Source organism: Eurytemora carolleeae, unplaced genomic scaffold (genome assembly GCF_000591075.1).
Source record: "Eurytemora carolleeae unplaced genomic scaffold, Eaff_2.0 scaffold110, whole genome shotgun sequence".
Classification (NCBI taxonomy): Eukaryota; Metazoa; Arthropoda; class Copepoda; order Calanoida; family Temoridae; genus Eurytemora; species Eurytemora carolleeae.
Window position 1 is genome coordinate 187539 of NW_019396070.1, and position 20085 is coordinate 207623.

At 34.0% G+C, this 20085-nt stretch overlaps 1 protein-coding gene across 1 annotated transcript in view; it reads right to left on the minus strand.

Moving 5' to 3' along the window:
• LOC111712072 (dual oxidase) overlaps nt 1-20085 on the minus strand; it is a 35834-nt gene that overhangs the window by 13274 nt on the left and 2475 nt on the right. Inside the window, exons 2-4 of the mRNA XM_023486584.1 lie at nt 10293-10526; nt 7637-7876; nt 814-1019 (exon numbers count right to left, since the gene is read on the minus strand). Coding sequence (XP_023342352.1) covers nt 814-1019; nt 7637-7876; nt 10293-10526 — 680 coding nt within the window. The remainder of the gene's footprint in view (nt 1-813; nt 1020-7636; nt 7877-10292; nt 10527-20085) is intronic.

Here is a 20085-nt window from a genome sequence, read left to right on the forward strand (position 1 = left end):
GTTCAGCCACATGCCAATATTCTGCACTAATCTGGTGAGAAACCTTAGTGTCCCTGAAACGTCAGGATTAACACAGGTTTAGACTTGTATTGCATCCAAGTTTTCAAATCTGATAAAACCTTATAATCCAGATTTTTCCTTTTAAACCTCACACCCTGTCAGACTTACAAGATTCAATCCTTCAGCCATAAATCCTTCCAGTGTGCATGCATAGTATAGGAGCAGATAGAAAACTCTGATCATCATTAACGGTATCCCAGGGTCTGCAGGCTAATTTGTGTCCAGGTTTGTTTGTTTGCTTTATGTAAGTTAGTAAGGGGAAAAGCAGTCAGATATTGAAGAAGTTTCAGTTACCCAAGAATAAATTAATCCTATGTACATTTTACAGACTTCATCACAAACCTAATATTTGAGTTTTTTAGGCATAACTTTACTAATTATGCCTTAACTCAGATAAAAGTTAACCAAAAATAATGTAATTTTAATAACGACCTAAAAACTCAAAAGAAGACTAAACAAAGGTAGAAAAGGGCGCTTCACGCCTCTTTATAGCAAAAATCGGAGCATTTAAATCTTTATTTTCATGCGGACATTTTTTCTACGCAATTTTAAAACTTAGAATTTTGCTAATTTTTCTGTTTACAAAAAATAATATGATTGCTAACATAAAAAAATTCCCATTTTTCCAGGCAAAATTTGCCACTTTTAAATTTCTCCGGGGATATGTGAGTTGCCACAAAAAAATCGGCCTGATCAGCTGTTTTGACGTTTATTGGACACCGACAAACATGCAAACCAAGTATTAAGACCAACCTGAATGCTGCGCTCTGAAAGACGTGAGATATACCGGGATGAACGTCAGGTTTATATCCGTCAAACTCCGGAACCTCCTTGCCCAGGAATGCGGGAAGATATTCGTACATGATGATGGACTGGAGGGAGGCAATTACCCGTCTTCTAGCGGCCTGGAATACGTCCTCGTCAGACCAATCAGGATTAACCTCACGTACTCGCTCAGCCTAAAGTAAACAAATCAATATACATAACAATTCTAGGTTAAAACAAAACTTAATAAACACTTTTTTTCGTAAAATTCTTAAATTTCAAACAAGTCAATATTTCACACTAGACTTTTAGGGCGCTTCGCGTCCATGTTCTATTTCAATTGTGAACATGTTCTCTTTGTATACATTAAAACAAAAACAAATAAAAATTTCCCGGATTTTTTATATAAAAAAATTCGTGGATTTTTAAATTTTCACAAATCGAATTTTGGAAAAAGCAAATTTTTTGAAAATTCGATCATCCATAAACCTTCTCTGGGGTCACTCGAGGTCCAACAAAAAAATGGGCCTGATCGGTTTAGCCGTTTTGACGTTTATTTGATACAAACAAACAGACACACAAGCAAAGTATATATATAGATTTAACCGTGCAATTTTCCTGTTGTTTTGAGCTTTTCATCTAATATAATAAGCAAATTCCATATCATTCTGAGCTATTATTACATTGAGCATCGCTAAAAATTGTCTTTTTAAATCAGAAGTGGATTAGGGGTTGGACTAGAAATTTTTTTGTATTGACCCTATTATAAATAACAGGGATAAGCTTTTATATAACAAAAGAAATTGTTTTAAAACTCAATGTAAACCTTTTGAAAAAATATGTTAACTTTATTGTGAACAGAATTAAAAAGGTTTAAAAAGATTTCAAAAAGTTTAACCTTTCTTTCTTGATTTATCGTGGTAAATATATATCCCTGAAAAACCATCGATAAAATCATAAGAAATGCCAAATTTTACAACCTGACGTTGGATTTAAATCTAATTGGATCCAATCAATATTTATTACATTTTACAATTTCATTTTGGTTCAAATAAATCAGGAAAGAATGTGACCATCAATTTAAGAGGAAAATACATTTTTTATTTTTGAAAAAAAAAACTTTCAAAATCTGCTTTAAAAAATGTCATTTAAGTCCTGTCCGAAATATTTGATAAATCCTCCATATTTGTTCCACATCAGAAACTGATTTAAATATGTTTATCACTATTATTAAAATTTATAATACCAATATTCAACATTACGCAACACACACATCTTAAAAAGTAAGATTTTGTTAAACCAAATTTAAAAAGAAACCGACATCAAAACATTTTCGTGTTAACTAGTTTTATTTTAAACTAGCGCTGCCCAGGTTACTCATAGTTTCTCTCGCCGTTTACCCGCACTAGGTCTTAAATCATGATTTTAACTATTTGTCTCTTTATAAAAGTCGACCCACACAACTTAGAATCTCAAAACCCAGCAAAAAATATTCCCTTTGGCCTCCCGAGTTCCCCAATCAAAATGTGGGGCAAATCGGTCCAGGGGTTCCTAAGTTATGATCAGACAAACAAACAAACAAACAGACAAACAGAGATTACAACTTTATATACTTTGCGCTTTCTTGTTTATAAGAATCAATGGAGAAACTCGGAAACAATGAACACTTTTCAAGTCAGAAACCGACAATATCTTCCACATTTTTATCTGATCAAGTTTTCAAGGGCAATCTTTGCATGGAGGGTCACTTTATTTACGCTTACTGTCCCTTTAATCAATTTTAAATAATTATTAACGATTTCAAATAATTATTAAGCGTCCCTTTAACCAATTTCACATAATTATTAAGCTTACAGTCCCTTTAACCAATTTCAAATAATTATAAAGCTTACAGTCCCTTTAACCAATTTCAAATAATTATTAAGCTTACAGTCCCTTTAATCATTTTCAAATAATTATTAAGTTTACAGTCCCTTTAATCAATTTCAAATAATCATTAAGCTTACAGTCCCTTTAACCAATTACAAATAATTATTAAAGAATTCAATGCAATGGTTATATTTCAGTTGCAAATAACAAATCTTTAGCGGAAATTCATAATTAATTTAGAAGTATTTTTACTGTTTTCTAGTTTCCATTGCTAACTTGTGCAAAATAGTGAATGAGGCAAATTTAAGAACAAAATTTACTCCGCAATTGATGTTTTATGAATTTGCAAATTAAGGTTTTCATTAAGCACCCACAGAGTTGAAATAGTAGAGCAGAAACTTGTTCGTGCATAGAAGAAACTAATCTAATGATTTTAATAGAAAAGTAAGATAGACCAGAATAGTCTCATGATCTCAAACTAGAATTTTTTATTCCATGTATCTTTGCAACCAGATGGTGAAAACCTTTGAATTTCAAACTTTGACATGCTTTTCATTTAACAAAGTAAGTTAGACTGGCAAAGGAATTGTTAGACTGGCAAAGGAATTGAGTCTTTGCCACAAAGTCAAATTTTCTTAATATCTACATCTGTGAAGCCTGATGGTGTTAACCTTTGATATTTCAAACTAAAACGGTTTGATCCAACACAATTCATAGTTTAAAATAACTAAGGTCATACGACATTGGGTTGCAAAGATACAGGGATTAGGAAATTTGAGTTTGTGAAAAAGACTCAATTCCTTTATTCAAATTTGCAAGAAATATTCTTAGCTTTAAAAAGACTTTTAATATATTTGCAAGTGACCATAAATACATTTAAAAAGCAGATGGGCATGCCAGATTCACAACGGTTCTTTTTAAACCTTTATCTGATCAATGATTAGAATGATATCGTCGTTTTTCCAGCCTCTGTTAAATTCTGATATTTTCCTTCATTGTTTACGTATAGCAGAAATACCATAGATAAATAAAGATTGTGCATAAGACGACATTTTTCATCTTGAAAGATATAAATGTACAGAGATGTTTTAAAGATATTCCTATTATATAGATTAACTAGGTCGGTTGTGAACATTGGATGTTCTTATGTCATTGAGTACTTGTGGTGCACATGAGTTCTGTAGAGAGAAATTTAAGTTAGAATAGTCCTTCTCATGTCCTTCTTCAATTCTCGTCAATATCATATATTGCTCAGTGAAATAATTTGATATTCTCAAAATAAAATTCACTCCTGAGTGGTTTAATAATTATGAAATCCATTAAAGCACCAAACCACCCCGCTTATCATTAAAGTACACTTTGACCCCAAGAAGTATAAGTTCGCGGACATTACAATTCTTGGTGATTTTGCGTACATAAGCTATCTATGTTTATTTATTTATCTATGAGAAATACACAAATCCTTTCAGGAGATAGTTTTAAGGAACTAACAAGGGACAACACTTTAATGGGTGCAGTTGTGAATCGGGCATTACACTCTTTAAATGGAGACAAACTTGAAATTAAAGTACAGTCCCTTTAATACTTTTTCATGTACAAAATCGCTGCTTTCAATGAAGTTTAATTCATTCAAATGTATTCAATCATTAATATGATAAAAAAAATGTAAGTTATTCATAGCAATTTTTTTTTTTTAATTATTCGCTTTTACATATTGTTTAAAATGTCAAAATATTGTGAGTGCAGAAGTAACAAAGCATGAAGTAAGCATTGAGGGAAGGTTTCATGGATAATTTAATTAATCTTAATGTTTTCTTTTCACCCTAGAAACAACTGAGGAATAAAACAAACAAAGAACTTTTTTGTGAAAGAAAAACTATTCACATTTTAGCATTAGCCTGGTTAGATTTAGAACTAATTAGTGGGCATATTAAACCTATTTTATACATTTAAATAGACGTTAAAATGCAGACTTAAAGTGGAGTATACAGGGTTACCCACAAAGGATGAGACTTCAGAGACAGTTTCACTGAATCAGTTTTCATGCATTCAGGGTTCCTTATAGGCAAAAATTCTGTAATTAATGATTTAGTAAACTATTAAAATACTCAAATTAAGGCAAAAACCAAAAATCAAGCCTCAAATCGTCAAATTGTTAAAGTTTTGGGTCGTTTTTACAGTCTCATCCTTTGTGGGTAACCCTGTATATGTTTTAAATTGTTAAAAATTTAAGAAAAAACGAAATTGGATAATAAAGGGTTAAAATTGAGCGCAGCTTAAACTAATGAAAAATTGCACTAAAACTTTTTTTCGATACAAATTGCACATAATATTAGTATGACATATGACATATGCATCTAGTAAATTTGAAAATGTAAAAATTTTAAATTAAAAACGAATTACCAAGTTTACCTTTCCTCACTGATTAATTAATTTTTATTTCAGATCAATATCTTTGGGCATGCTTTAAATACTTTTAATAAAAAAATTAGATTTCGGCGCAAAAAAAGTGTCAATATTCGCCACTGAGAAGTTGAGAACATGCACTTGTTAAAAGAGTGATTCCTAGAAAAAATGTTTAACGTCATTAATTTTTACTTAGCTTAAAAAAATATCAAATTAGGAGAACTTAATGTATATATCAGGAAGAAAAAATGATTGATGTTAATGAGCAGGAGGAGAGGGGGGGGGGGGCTCGAGTGAATATAATAAAAATATTTAATTAAGAAGTAAATACTAAGGTTTAGGTTTGTTAGGATGAGTCGACTCAGGGTATGCCTGAGGATAAAGAGGAGTAAGATGCATCTTAAATATATTATCCAAACATGGTGTATTTAATTGGTATTTGTAGAGTATGGGGGGGGGGTCGGTAAGATTTTTTGCCTGCATATTAAGGCAGTTGACCTTAATACTGAGGCATAAAAAAGATAGTATTTTATGCTTGTTTGTGCATTTGTATAGTTTGAGTTGATCTGAAATATAATCGTATTTTCCTCCTTTTCAGATTAGATTAGAACACATGCTGGGCTGGAACTAAACACCATAAAAAGCAATTTTTTTTTTTTTAATTATTCGCTTTTACATATTGTTTAAAATGTCAAAATATTGTGAGTGCAGAAGTAACAAAGCATGAAGTAAGTATGGAGGGAAGGTTTCATGGATAATTTAATTAATCTTAATGTTTTCTTTTCACCCTAGAAACAACTACCCTCCCTATATTCTCCATATCCTCTCCCGTTTAATACCAATCAAATTTGAAAATTTAAAAAGAGTACAAAAAGAAAGAAAAGGAACGATAGCAAAACAAATTAAAAAGAAAAATCTAGTAAAAGATCAAAGTAACAAAGTATTTAACTTGCTGATGAAAGATAATCTATCTACTTAAATATCTAGATTTAATCGTCTATTTTCAGTGTTAACTTAACGTAATAGAGTGGTTTTTGATAATATCTTCATATTAAATATACTTCAATCCATATTTTTAACGAACGATTTGCAGCATACTCCAGCAGGAAAAAGGGGGCAATCTAAAAAACAACAACACTGATGTACGATCGTACCAAATGCTTTCGCAAAAAAAATTTACTTTTTGAGAGTTTTGAGTAAACCGCGTCTAATGTAACAAAAAATATTGAAAAAAGATAGCCCTTGGTTTGTCTTGTATTTTTTAGGTACAGGGCTTCTCACAAAGAATGGAACTCAGAGATAAAGAAACAACGATATCTTTCTCATTGGTACTTATCAAATAGAATCTAGTACAATAGATGGCAACGTAAAGTTTGTACACTCTCAGTACAGCTGTATTCTGACGTCACAAGTGTCAATGTAGTTTTTGTGTCTGACAAAATGATTAAAAATAGTGATAATTTTAGAAAAAAGTGCTTATCTTACAGTAAAATAAGTGTAATTGTATCTGTTCTTTATTTTCTCTTTTTACACTTTTTTTACACTTATGATGTCGTGTATAATTCTCTGCTGCCACCTATTGTACTTGATAATCTATTTGGTAGTTATGAATAAGGTTTTAAGGACACCCTAATGAATCGGGCGTTTAACTCTTTTAATGGAGAGTAACTTGAAATACTGTCGACAGTGCCTTAAAAGTCTTATCCTGTGTGGTTAACACTGTATATATATATATAGTATATATACACTGAGATGCGTGTTACCTCCATGTGCAAATCGTGCTTCAATTCTTAGTATATCTGTGTCAGACTTATACACATAGGAAAAAGATCAGATCTTAAGAAAAAACTCCGATTTCATTGATAAGAAAACCCTGAAACGTTTATTCCAAAAATGTAATAAAAAGTATTTTTGTTCGTGTAGTGTTTGTTTGTGAACAGTATTAATGTTTTAAACGATACAGTTGACTACTCCCGGTAGCCATCTAAGCATTGCATTATGGATTAATGATATTAAAAAACCCTGATCAATCTTATACTAAGTTACCAGAGGAAAGGTGTTAATCCTTTAATTAACCCCCAACCCCCCCTAACTTACTTTATTAAAAATTTTCAATTCCCTATTTCAATCTCTTTAACATCCCGCTCGTCCCCTTCTACCCCTTCCCCTCCTTGTAACAGAGTAAAAACTACAATTGGATACTTGAAGTAGAGCAAGACTACCGTAAAAGACCCAACCCTCTTTCAGATACGATCGTAATTCATTAAAAACCTGTTCCCCAGCTCCTGGACCAGGATAACATACACAGTTTGAAAAGTAGTCTATATACTGTATCTAGGTGCAATCTAGAGCTGGGATATTTTTCCCAGCACAAGATATAGTAATCTTGGGACATTTAACATCCGGTTGAATGAATGAATGAATAAAAATAAAATTTAGTAATATAAATTTATCAATGAATGAATTAATTAACTAACGCAATCTAATGAATAATGAACTAAAAGATGGGTAAATGAATGAATGAATTATCCCCAACCTGGAAATTGTGCCATCTGTAGAAAATTATGCCTAGGACGAGAAAGGCTGGATTCTGGTTGGTTCTGGGATCTCCGAGTAGAAACATTCTCTCTGGTTTAAGCTGAGCAAGGAGATGAGGAGCCGGAGCATTAACCATCGGAACCCTCATCAGGTTGTGTGGAGGCATTCCGTAAACAGTATCTCCGTCCATTTTCAGGGTCCCGTTCTCAAACGATCTCATCGCACTCACCCAAGACTCCTAAAAAAGACTCAATGTTGAAATCAAAGAATGAAGGAGAAATATGGATACGGAAACCTTTAAGGACGGTAAAGTGCAGAACTGAGATCAGCATTGGGTGGAACTCTACTCAGCAAGACTGAGACTGATCGATCAAGTCCAAAAATATATGATTGAGGAGTTAATCAAGGTTCTATGCTTGTCCAGCGGTTTAAACATACCTAAATATGTATGTGTGTGTATAAATTCATATATTCAACCTTAATTGAGACTTTGGACAAGCAGCGTAGAGGAACGCTTCTCAGGGACGGATCTTTATCTAGTTATGAGTTTAGGTACAGAATATCTTGATCTAGAATTCAGGTTATATACGTCTAGGATATTGATTAACGACGTCCTGGATTCAAAATAAAGCTCCGGGATATCTGTGTGGACGGTTTGGGATATCTGGGTGTAGGGCTCGGAATATCTTGGTTTAAGGTTTAGGATATCTAGGTTTCAGGTTTAGGATATCTAAGTTTAAGGTTCAGGATATCTAAGTTTAAGGTTTAGGATATCTAAATTTAAGGTTCAGGATATCTAAGTTTAAGGTTTAGGATGTCTAGATTTAAGCTTTGGAATATCTAGGTTTTGTTTGTTTTTGTTTAAGGTTTGGAAAATAAGGTTAATTGTTGAGGATATCTAGGTACGGGTTCAAGATATATCTAAGTTTAAGGTTTGGGATATCCAAGTTTAAGGTTCACGATATCCAAGTTTAAGGTTTAGGATGTCTAGATTTAAGCTTTGGAATATCTAGGTTTTGTTTGTTTTTGTTTAAGGTTTGGAAAATAAGGTTAATTGTTGAGGATATCTAGGTACGGGTTCAAGATAACTAAGTTTAATGTTTGGTTTTTCTAGGTTTAAGGTTTGGAATAAAAGGTTAAAGATTCAGGGTATTTAGGTTTAGGGTTCAAGATATCTAGGTTTAAGGTTCAGGATATCTAGGTTTAAGGTTTGATTTATCTAGGTTTAAGGTTTGGGATATATAGGTTTAGGGTTTCGTATATCTATATTTAGAGTTCGGATATGAGGTTTAGGGTTCGGGATATGGTAGGGTTAAGAATATCTAGGTAGGTCTAATGTAAGATTCGGGATATTTAAACAAGGTATAAATAGACTATACAGAACATAAACAATTTATGTGTTTGCTAATATATCGGATTTGAGTATAATGAATTCAGTTACTGCAAAAGATAGGACTTTTATGATTAGTAATCAGAATTTGCAACACACAAAATTCTGCGTAAACATTTTGTGACTTGAACATTATCCGTCTGTTGTCCGTCATAATGAAATATGAGAATTCACAAAAAAGTGTAATTTAGAACTTAAGGTTTTATATTTAAGCACTTTAACTGTTGGGAAACATATGGCAACGAGTATTATGTATTAATGCCTTTTGTAATATATCGTGATGAATTTAAAGTAGAATTTAAAAATCCATTAAAACTTCACAAATTTCTTTTCTAAATTGAAACATTTTTGAACATATTCATTATAGTTCACTTACAACAATTAAAAAAATCAATTAAGAAATAAAAATTATTTTCCTACACGTATAACACATGATTTGTATGAAAGTATAGTTGGATATATTTATGACAAGAGTTGGATCGTAAAATCCTTAAAATCCGCCAAATTTTATTCAACAGTCAATTAACAGAACATGAATATAATTTTAGCACCATAAATCACATTTTAACACATAAATTGTTTTAATGGCCGCTTTTATTCAACCTAAATGAATATACTGGTTTATTAATTGATTCAATTAAGCATTTTCCCTGTACAACTAAACAATACTTGCAAAATCAGCTCAAGCTTTTTGCACAAACATTCAGCACAGTTATTTCCCATACACTTGCAAATTTTGAATACAGAATACTAGACAATAGAACGATTATTACTTATGAAAACGGGCGGCCTTAAAATTAGCAACTAGCTTAATAGTTCAATTTTGTTTTAAATAAGAATTTAGATAGTGCCTACAAGACCAGAGGCGCAATTGGGATGTTGTATTAGGGGGGGGGGGCGAAGATTTTTTTATTGATCTGAAAATCACATAATTTTCCCCTATTACCCTAGTCATTTACCTATAAATTCCTATTTTTAATCTCACGGGTTGGGAAATCTAGTTGCGTCCATCTACACTGTACAGAGTATCAAGACAAATTCCAGAAAAAAAACTCTTGAAGAACTAGTTTAAAAAAAGCATTGTGTGAAAAATCTTTTCGTCAATAGTTTGGAAAATGTTTGGAAAATGTTAGGAGGGGATACACCATTAAACTTAGACCAAAGGGGAGAGACCATTTTGAGGCCAACGTGCAGAGAGACGCCATCTTAAGTCGCGTTGGGGAGACGCTATTTTAAATCACGTGGGGAGTCACCATTTTATTACCTTTGTTGAGTAGACGAAACTAGCATCAATCCAGCTTGTCATACTGTTCTGCTGTTCTCGAGGCGTGTTAGGACTCTGACCCGTCTTTTTGTCGTACCCGGCACGATGGAAGGGCATAAATTTGTCGCCTGTACATTCCTCATCGTACATTTCGTCACATTTTTCAATTGGAATCTTGTGCATTTCTATCGGACACCCAGATTCACTTGCCATCAGAATTTCAGCAGACACCACCTGAAAAATTAAAGTTTATTTATGTTTAAATTTAAATCCAAAAATTTGACTTTTAGAGACTAAGGTTAACCTAAAACCCCTCGAAAGAATGCCAGTTATGCAAGCACAATGTATGATGGAAATGTTTAAGTTTTTGCTCCGAATATCTGTTATGGTTCTAGTTCTAGCTCCATATCCGTATATGGTATGATTAGAACATGTAGAACAAGGAGTTTAGAATTTTTGAATAAAATTAGTCCTTGTCAAATTCAGGAAGTCAGGAATATCAGGAAAAATATCTGAAAGTTGGAGAACCCAAACCACCATCGGAAGTAGACCTATACTTACATTGTTTAAATTTAGAATATATTAAGATGCAAAAATGCATTTTTTGACATTTTCTTATATTTAGAAGGTTAACAAGGTGGTCGTCCTAGGGTTCAGATTGTGTCGTTATATTGACAGGAATATTGTTAGGCGTCCTAGGGTTGAGATTGTGTCGTTATATTGACAGGAATATTGTTAGGCGTCCTAGGGTTCAGATTGTGTCGTTATATTGACAGGAATATTGTTAGGATGCCAAAAAGTGTGAAGTCGGAAATATTTCTTACGCCCGGTGTTGTAAATTTTTTGTTCAAAGCTAAACAAATTTGGGGTTTTCTTAACCAAGGATAGGAAAGACACGGGAGGAGCGTCTAAAAAAAGGAGACACGGGGGTAGAGGGGGAATGTAAAACCAAAAAAATCAAGATAAAATGGCAGACGAAGAAAAAGAATATTAAGAAAGGGTGTGAACTGTGAAAGAAGGGATTGAATACGGATCGGAGGAGATAATAGGTTAACACGTCTTACTCCAATTTATATTCCATCTGATATACTGACTGAATATTATTTAAATCGGGCCTAGCAAGGGGGGGGGGGATGCATACAAATATCACCATATAAAAAGCAAACCTGATCAACTAGCTCACCTACTTTCAGTCGAACCCAGATATTAAGTATATTACTATCCAACAGTAAACCTTATCTTTTAACTATTATCTTAAATTTACCCCCCCCCCCTCCTTCTCCTCCCTCAAACCATCACAATACTATTTACAAAATATTAAAACAACAATGACAAAGAAGTCTACATATATCCTGCATTGTTTTATCATTATTGCTTCACAGTTTTAGAACAAACCTTCAAATACATCCTATTCAATCTTATGTTCAGACCGGAACCGTATCTACATATTAAAGAATATTTATGTAAAATATTAACAAGGGAGAGGAGGGAGGAAACCCTGGGGGAGATTTTGTGACACAAAGCCAATTTAATTGTGTATGTCAAGCATTGAGAAATGTTTGCCAAATTTTTTAGCGCCATATTTTACTAGAGAAGGCGCCATTTTAAATCCTGCACACTGTACACATGCACACCGTACAGTGTACGTTTTAAAATGTGAATCAAATGTATGCAAAGAGAGCACTACTGGAATTGAGGTATATAATGGCTAATTAAACACTGTCTAGGAGATAATAGCAAGATTAAAACCTAATCTCAAATACTTTGCATATATAGGCACGTAATTCGTATGCACATTGTTAGTGATCACGCAAGGAGACAGTAGGAAAAGAAGTTTTTGTATAAATAATTCATTTCGAAAAATGTATTGGCGCAGAATTTCTTCTGGAATGTATTTGTAGCTTAAATATTCCAATCCTTGAAATCATTAAAAAATATAAATTTTTTTATTGACAAATGTGAATGAAACGACGTTTTCCATTTAATTTCAAAGTCTGCATCTTGATGCATCTACAGAATATTCAATCAATCCGCGTGAGATGAATTTGAAGAGAAAAATCAAAGATTTTCAATCCCTAACAACATCAACTCAAGATTTAATACATCTTAGAATTCTAAAATTTTCAAAAATATCATTCCCTACCTGGAACCTATTTCAATATTCAAAATCAATTAAAATCATGAACCAGTCGCCTCATATAATTCAAGGACTTAAAAAAAAATATAATGTTCTTTAATCTTGAATGTTCCGGATCCCCTAAAATCCTAAACCTCCTAAACCTCCAATAATCTCACACCTCCAATTATCCTACACCTGCAATAATCCTACACTTCCAATAATCCTTCACCTCCAATAATCCTACACCTCCAATAATCCTACACCTCCAATTATCCTAAAATCCTACACCTCCAATAATCCTACACCTCCAATAATCCTACACCTCCAATAATCCTACACCTCCAATAATCCTACACCTCCAATAATCCTACACCCCCAATAATCCTACACCACCAATAATCCTACACCTCCAATAATCCATCCATGTTTGTTTACGTATTTAGATAGGATCATATATCTGTATGCTGAATGCTGATGAAGGAATTTGAGACAGGATTTGACAACTTCCTCACCAGATGAATTAATGAATCGACATAGAACACACCCAACAAAATATCAAATATACTGGAAACATAAAAATGTGTTTCATAATTAATTCCGAGGTAGTCTCCATATTTAGTATCCTTGTATTTAATATAACTACTGCATTAAATTCTTGAACGTTTAGCAATCTTAGGTCTGACAGAAAGGATACGGTTTAGTTATTATTTGTGAATAACATCACAGCATCTTAAAACCTAGGTTATAGAATAAATTATTAGCATTATATTGAGTTTAAATATTTGTTGCAAACGGCGTGCATTATGCATTTAATCTCTTTTGTCCAACAAGGAAAGTACAAAGGCTAATGAGCTTTAAAAATATGAGCGCTATCTGAACTAAGAGATCTTTTCTGCATGTTCTTATATCTAGAAGATAGATGAGTTTGCAAAAAAGTTTATGCACATTGCTTGTAAACCATTAATTGAATATTATACACACATCCCCTCTCCTATCCTCTTCCTGGCTCCGTGGCCTCCATAAACATGCAGATGACATTTCAGTTTATTTCGTTAAGATAAGGTTTGCTAGATTTTGTCATTTATGTTTTCTGTCTGTTTCTGACTGTCATTGTTGGCCTCGTTGAAATTTATATGTTCTCATAGATATGTCTTTCCCTTGATTCTTGGTTCCCCAGGTTCTTCTGGTTCTTTTGGTTCTCCAGGTTCTTCTGGTTCCATTGCTTCTTTATTACTCCTGGTTCACTTTGTGCTTTTTGTGCTATTTGTGCTCTTGGTTCTCTTGATGTTCTTGGTTCTATTGGTTCTATTGGTTCACTTGGTTCACTTGGTTCACTTGGTTCACTTGGTTCACTTGGTTCTCTTGGTTCTCTTGGTTCTATTGGTTCTCTTGGTTCTCTTGGTTCTCTCGCTTCTTTATTACTCCTGGTTCACTTTGTGCTTTTTGTGCTATTTGTGCTCTTGGTTCTCTTGATGTTCTTGGTTCTATTGGTTCTATTGGTTCACTTGGTTCACTTGGTTCACTTGGTTCACTTGGTTCTCTTGGTTCTCTTGGTTCTCTTGGATCTCTTGGTTCTCTCGGTTCTCTTATTTCTCTTGGTTTATCGGTTTATTTGTCTCTTTGTTTCTTGGTTTATTGGATCTTTTTTGGTTCTTTTGGGTTCTTGGTTCTCTTAGTTCTCTTGGTTCTATTGGTTCTCTAAGTTCTCTTGGTTCTCTAAGTTCTCTTAGTTCTCTTGGTTCTAATGGTTCTCATGATTCTCATCCAGGCTGTCCTAGTTCTCAAATTTTTCCAAGTTCTCCAGATTATCTTGGTTTTCTAGTTTTTCCATGTTTTTCAGCTTTACAAAACCTTGAAGTTCAGTTTTAAAGCTCTTTCAGAAGTTAAAGGAATTGTAAAGAAATGTCAACCAGTAATCCAATCACTAGTAATGAAAGTTTTCAAGTACTCCATGAATTACTTGGACTGGATGATCTCCTGTCCCTGTATGTCTATTAATCCCTGTTTATCCACCCTCTGATCATTTTAATTATTTGACGTTTGTAGATTCTGTGCCGAGGGCAGGACTTGTCCTTGCAGGATACTGGAGCAGTGAACCCACATAATATAGTTAGTTCTTAGTATACAGTTAGCTTGGATCCTAGGAATTCAGAAGCAACTTTTCCACTGTTTTAGGGCGCCGAGCCTCATCAATTATTACAATTTTTCAAGAATATATTTGAATAACTCAAGAGTCGAAAAAGAAGAGTTGTTAAGAGTTGACGTGAACCAAACTTAAAAACTTCAATCCAAAAGAGAGCAAAGTAGTACGGATTACAGTGTACATCGTACAAAGTGTATTGTACACAGTACAGCATCAAAGTACGACTGTACTATCCACCCTATATGTGCTGTCAGTGTGTGAAGGTCTTACCTAATAGATTGGATAATCAATCAATGAATCAATCTATCAGTTCATTGTTCTCATCGTTTTTTAATTTGAAAAAATTAAGTTATAATTCAGAAATAATAAAAGTGTGATAATGTAGAACAAGGATTTGATTTTCTGGATTAGGATCAGGGTTGTATTGAATTGAGTTGTAGTGGGGTTGGTTTCTATCCGAGTTGGGTTTTACCGGTTTGGTTTCCATCAGGGTTGATTTGTATCAGGATTGGATTGAAGACTGGTTGATTCTCATAATGTTTTGTTTTTGGTTTATATCAGTGTTGGTTAACCTTTGGATTGGTTTTATCAGAGGTGATATATATATCAATGTTGGATTAAAATAGGTTGTATCTTAGGGTTGGTTTGCATCTGAATGGGTTTGTAATCAGGTTTTATTTTAGCAGGGTTGATTCTCATCAGGGTTGGTTTGTATCTGGGTTGAGTTGGATCAGGGTTGATTTTTATCAAGGTTGGTTTGTATCAGGATTGGGTTGTATCAGGATGTGTTTGAATTATGGTTGGGTTGCATCAGGATTGGGTCGAATCAGGGACGGTCGGTTTGAATCAGTGTTAGTTTGAATCAAGGTTGGATTGTATCTAGGTTGGATTGTAGATAGGTTGGCTGGTTTTAGAGTCGGTTTCTATCAGTATTGAGTTATATCAGGGTTGGATTTTAAGAAGGTCGGTTTTTATCACATTTGGTTTAAGTATTCCAGGATTGGTTGAAAATAGACCAGGTTTACGATATTTGGATATTGTTTAGTGTAAAGCAGAACATTAATAGAGCTGGGTTGAGGAATATCAGGGTATAGGTTTGACCTGCTCTGGGTCCTAAACCCGGATACAATATATCTATATTTGACGCTTCGGTCAAATTATTTATCTTTACACCTAAAATTTTTAAATGAAACATTAAGATTTTCCTGCCTCTGTCTAGACTTTTCTTGGTATTTTCTAAACTCTGATCACATGTGTGTCCAAATTATTTCATGATGATTGGAGGTTTGATTGGTCTCTCTCACAGAATTAATAAACGGGAGGGGGGCATTTAATCCATGTGACGTAAAGACTCAACCAAGGATAAGGAGAGGAGGGATCATGTAACTGAAACAAACTTAAAAGGAGAAAAAAATTGAAGAATATTTTACCAATTTTTACTTCCTAAAAACAATTTTCTTAGCTACCCTCTGTCTTCTACTTCCTACTCCTAGCTACCTTGTCTACTACCTCCTACTCCTAACTACCTCCTACACATAGCTACCTTGCCTACTACTTTCTACTCCTAGATACACTGTCACTACTTCCGACTTCTAGCTACCCTGTCTACTACTTCCTACTCCTAGCTACCCTGTCTACTACTTTCTTTCTACTCCTAGCTACCCTTTCTACTACTTCCGACTCTTAGCTACCTTGTCTACTACTTCCTACTCTTAGATACCTTGACTACTATTTTCTACTCCTAGCTACCTTGTCTATTACTTCTTTCTACTAGCTACCCTGTCTACTAATTCCTCCTCCTATGCTACCCTGTCTACTACTTCCTGATCCTAACTACCTTGTCTACTAATTCCTACTCCTAGCTACCCTGTTTACTCCTAGTTACTCTGTCTACTACTTCCTACTTCTAACTACCCTGTATACCCCTTGTATACTACTTCCTTCTACTTGCTTCCCTGTCTACTACTTCCTACTCCTATGCTACCCTGTCTACTTTTTCCTACTCGTAACTACCTTGTCTACTAATTCCTACTCCTAGCTACCCTGTTTACTCCTAGCTACTTTGTCTACTTCTTTCTACTTCTAACTACCCTGTATACCCCTAGCTACCCTGTCTACTACTTCCTACTCCTAGCTACTCTGTCTTCTACTTCCTACTCTGAACTACCTACGTCCTTGGTTTGTTTAAGTTAGTTGGCAGGACCTGTTAAATATACTTCAAGTTATTAATTAAGGGCGTCAGGAGAAAAGATATTGGCCAAACTTTAATATAAACTAAAATCCAAACCTTATTTTCGTTTTAGTAAAGTACCTTGACCAAATGCTTTTAATAACTATACTGTGCTCCTTGATGTATCTTGAACCTGAACCTGAACTGTCTTTTCTGAACCAGAACCGGCCCTGTTCAGTGTTCCTTGATATATCCTGACCCTATATCTGTTCAGAACTCCCTGATGTATCCTGAACCTAAACCTGCAGCTGTCCAGTGTTCTATGATGTATTTTGAACCTGTATTTGTAACCTAAACCTGCACCGTGTTCCCTGATGTATCCTGAACCTGAACATGTTCCTTGATGTATCCAAAAACTGTACCCCTGAAACTGTGCTCCATGATGTATCATGAGCCATAAACTGAACCATGTTCTATTTATTCCGTCTGGAACCTAAACCCTGCTCCAAGTCCACGTTCAAGTGCACTGAGTAAACTGAATATTAAGGGTTTAACAAACACTGAGAAGGATTAGAAACCAGATCAGACTTGGTTTAAACTACCAGGATCAAACACAAATTAAAGTTAGTTCCACCACATAGATTAAAGTTGGTTCATCTCTATTCATCAGTAAAGGCTAAATACAAAGATTATCAGGTTAAGCTGGCTTATGCAAACCTATCAGGGTATGTTAAAACATACAGATATGGAAGGTATAGCTCCCATATCAGGGTATGTTAAACCATACAGATATGGGAGGTTTAACTCCCATATATCAGGGTATGACAAAATACAGAGATCAGAGTTGGTTTAAACACAAGGGTTGTTTTAAATATCCAAAGCTGGGTAGGTTTGAGTGCACAATATAAAGATAACTTAGAACATATATACCAGGATTGTTTTCTCCACCCCTTCATCAGATCTTAAACCCTGCTCTAAGCTCATGAATCTTCAATCTAAACCCAACCTTGAAAAAGTTTAAACAAGCTTCATGCCAGAGCGTCAATTCGGTAGAAGAAGATAATTAATTTTAATCAATATATTTATCTAGTATGGGCCCTGAGCAGACTAGTATTAAATATTTATCTAGTATGGGCCCTGAGCAGACTGGTATTATATATTTATCTAATATGGGCCCTGAGCAGACTAGTATTATATATTTATCCAGCATGGGCCCTGAGCAGACTAGTATTATATATTTATCTAGCATGGGCCCTGAGCAGACTAGTAATATATATTTATCTAGCATGGGCCCTGAGCAGACTAGTATTATATATTTATCTAGTATGGGCCCTGAGTAGACTAGTATTATATATTTATCTAGTATGGGCCCTGAGCAGACTAGTATTATATATTTATCTAGCATAGGCCCTGAGAAGACTAGTATTATATATTTATCTAGTATGGGCCCTGAGCAGACTGGTATTAGCTCTACTATCCCCTTCTCACTATAGACGGAGAGTTAAACTTCTTACGCGTAAATGCATTCAAACAAATAAACTTAATGAGGTTTGAGTTCTAAAAGAAAGGTTAAGGCTGGAAGGGTTTATTAGTAGGGAAGGGAGGCTAGGTTCATTTTGCTCCAGGTACCCTGTAGTACTACTCCGTGATCGTCAAGAAGCATGGAGAAACGACCAGGAGTTGAAATGGAATGTCTGTTCAGAATATTCTCTATATATTCTCGGGGCCGAGAATTTATTCTCCAGATGTATCTAACTAAAATTAAATACCCAATATTTAGCTTGGGGTCAATTCCCTTCAAATATTTTAAATGGCAGCTATCCAACAAGCCACCCACATCATTCTGAACATATTTCCAAATTTGTTAAATGTATTTTTCATAATATTTTGGCTGAATCTTTGCACATAATTTTATGTTACATATTTTCCCCTTTTAACTAAATGTGAATTGTCGGATTAAATTTAAGAAATTGCTCGGAGCTCATCTTCGGTAATGGTAATCTATGCGTGGTTGAATTAGATACATAATGATATTAAACTGGTTTCAATTGTTTTATTTTTTCATGCGGAACCCAAGGAGCTCGAAATTTAAGACAAGAGTATCGCCATGAAACCCGGTTTCAGAAACCAGGTTTTGTAGATTTAAATTTCTAAAATGTTTTTTAAGACACATCATTTCTTTCAGTTTGTTTTTTCTCTTTATTTTCTATTTCATGATGTAAATATCTACACAAATGTACAAACCCCAAAAAGGAAACTGGGGAGTTTCGTTCAACGATACTCTTAAATTTTCGGCTCAGGGGTGAGAGGTCGCGGGAGGTATGATTGTAAATATACTCAATAGATGGAGTTCCAATCAAGATTGTTTTCCGAACAGGAATTCATGTTCTTCATGCGTACTGTAAACCTGATTTGAATGATTCAACATTTTTCTTGAATACTGGTGTCCCAGTTAATTTATAAATATATAGAAATAAGTGTGTATGTCATGCTGATTAAACAGTTCAGTCCTTGTCGCAGCCAAATAAATTATTAAGTACAATAGGTGGCAACAGAGAAATGGACCAATCATACACCACGTCACAAGTGTCAAATATAAATAAGGAAAAAGAACATTTCTCACATTAGTTGACATGTTTTCCAAGATTGAATAAAATGTATAAAAACAGAAACGGAAGGACACATAAAATTGCACTAATTTTACCGTAATATAAGCACTTTTATTCTAAAATTATCACTAATGATTTTATCGAACATAAACTTAACTAAGTTGACACTTGTGACGTCAGATTACAGCTGTACTGAGATTGTACAAATTCTACGTTGCCATCTATTGTTCTAGAATCTACTTGGTCGCAGCAAGCTATGGCAAATGAAAATAAATTTTCAACTTTTTCTTTGATACTTATTTGTCGGTGAATGGGTCTTGAATAAAAAAGTATAAAAAGTTGAAAGATGGTTGAATAATAGACCAACACGTGATTACATATAGATTAAAGAAACAGGAATCATCTAGCCCTGATTAGTCTGAGATGATGCCAAACTGTGTCACTTAGAAATATGTTTTGAAATAAATATTGTTACACTACCCCTCCCCCCGGGAAGCATAAAACAGTTGGGATTCCATTTTTTTCTGTATGGGACGATTTAGATAACATTGGATGATCCAGATTGAGAGTAGGGGTTTATGTTTTGGTAAATTCAAGATTAAACTGTTCAGAAGGAAAGTATGAGAAAATGTTGTTTAATGAGAAAATGTTGTTTAATGAGAAAATGTTGTTTAATGAGAAAACCCATATTTTTTCTTTTGACTATAAACTGCGCTACAAGTAAATGTTAAACGCCCCAAGGCAGAATAAGA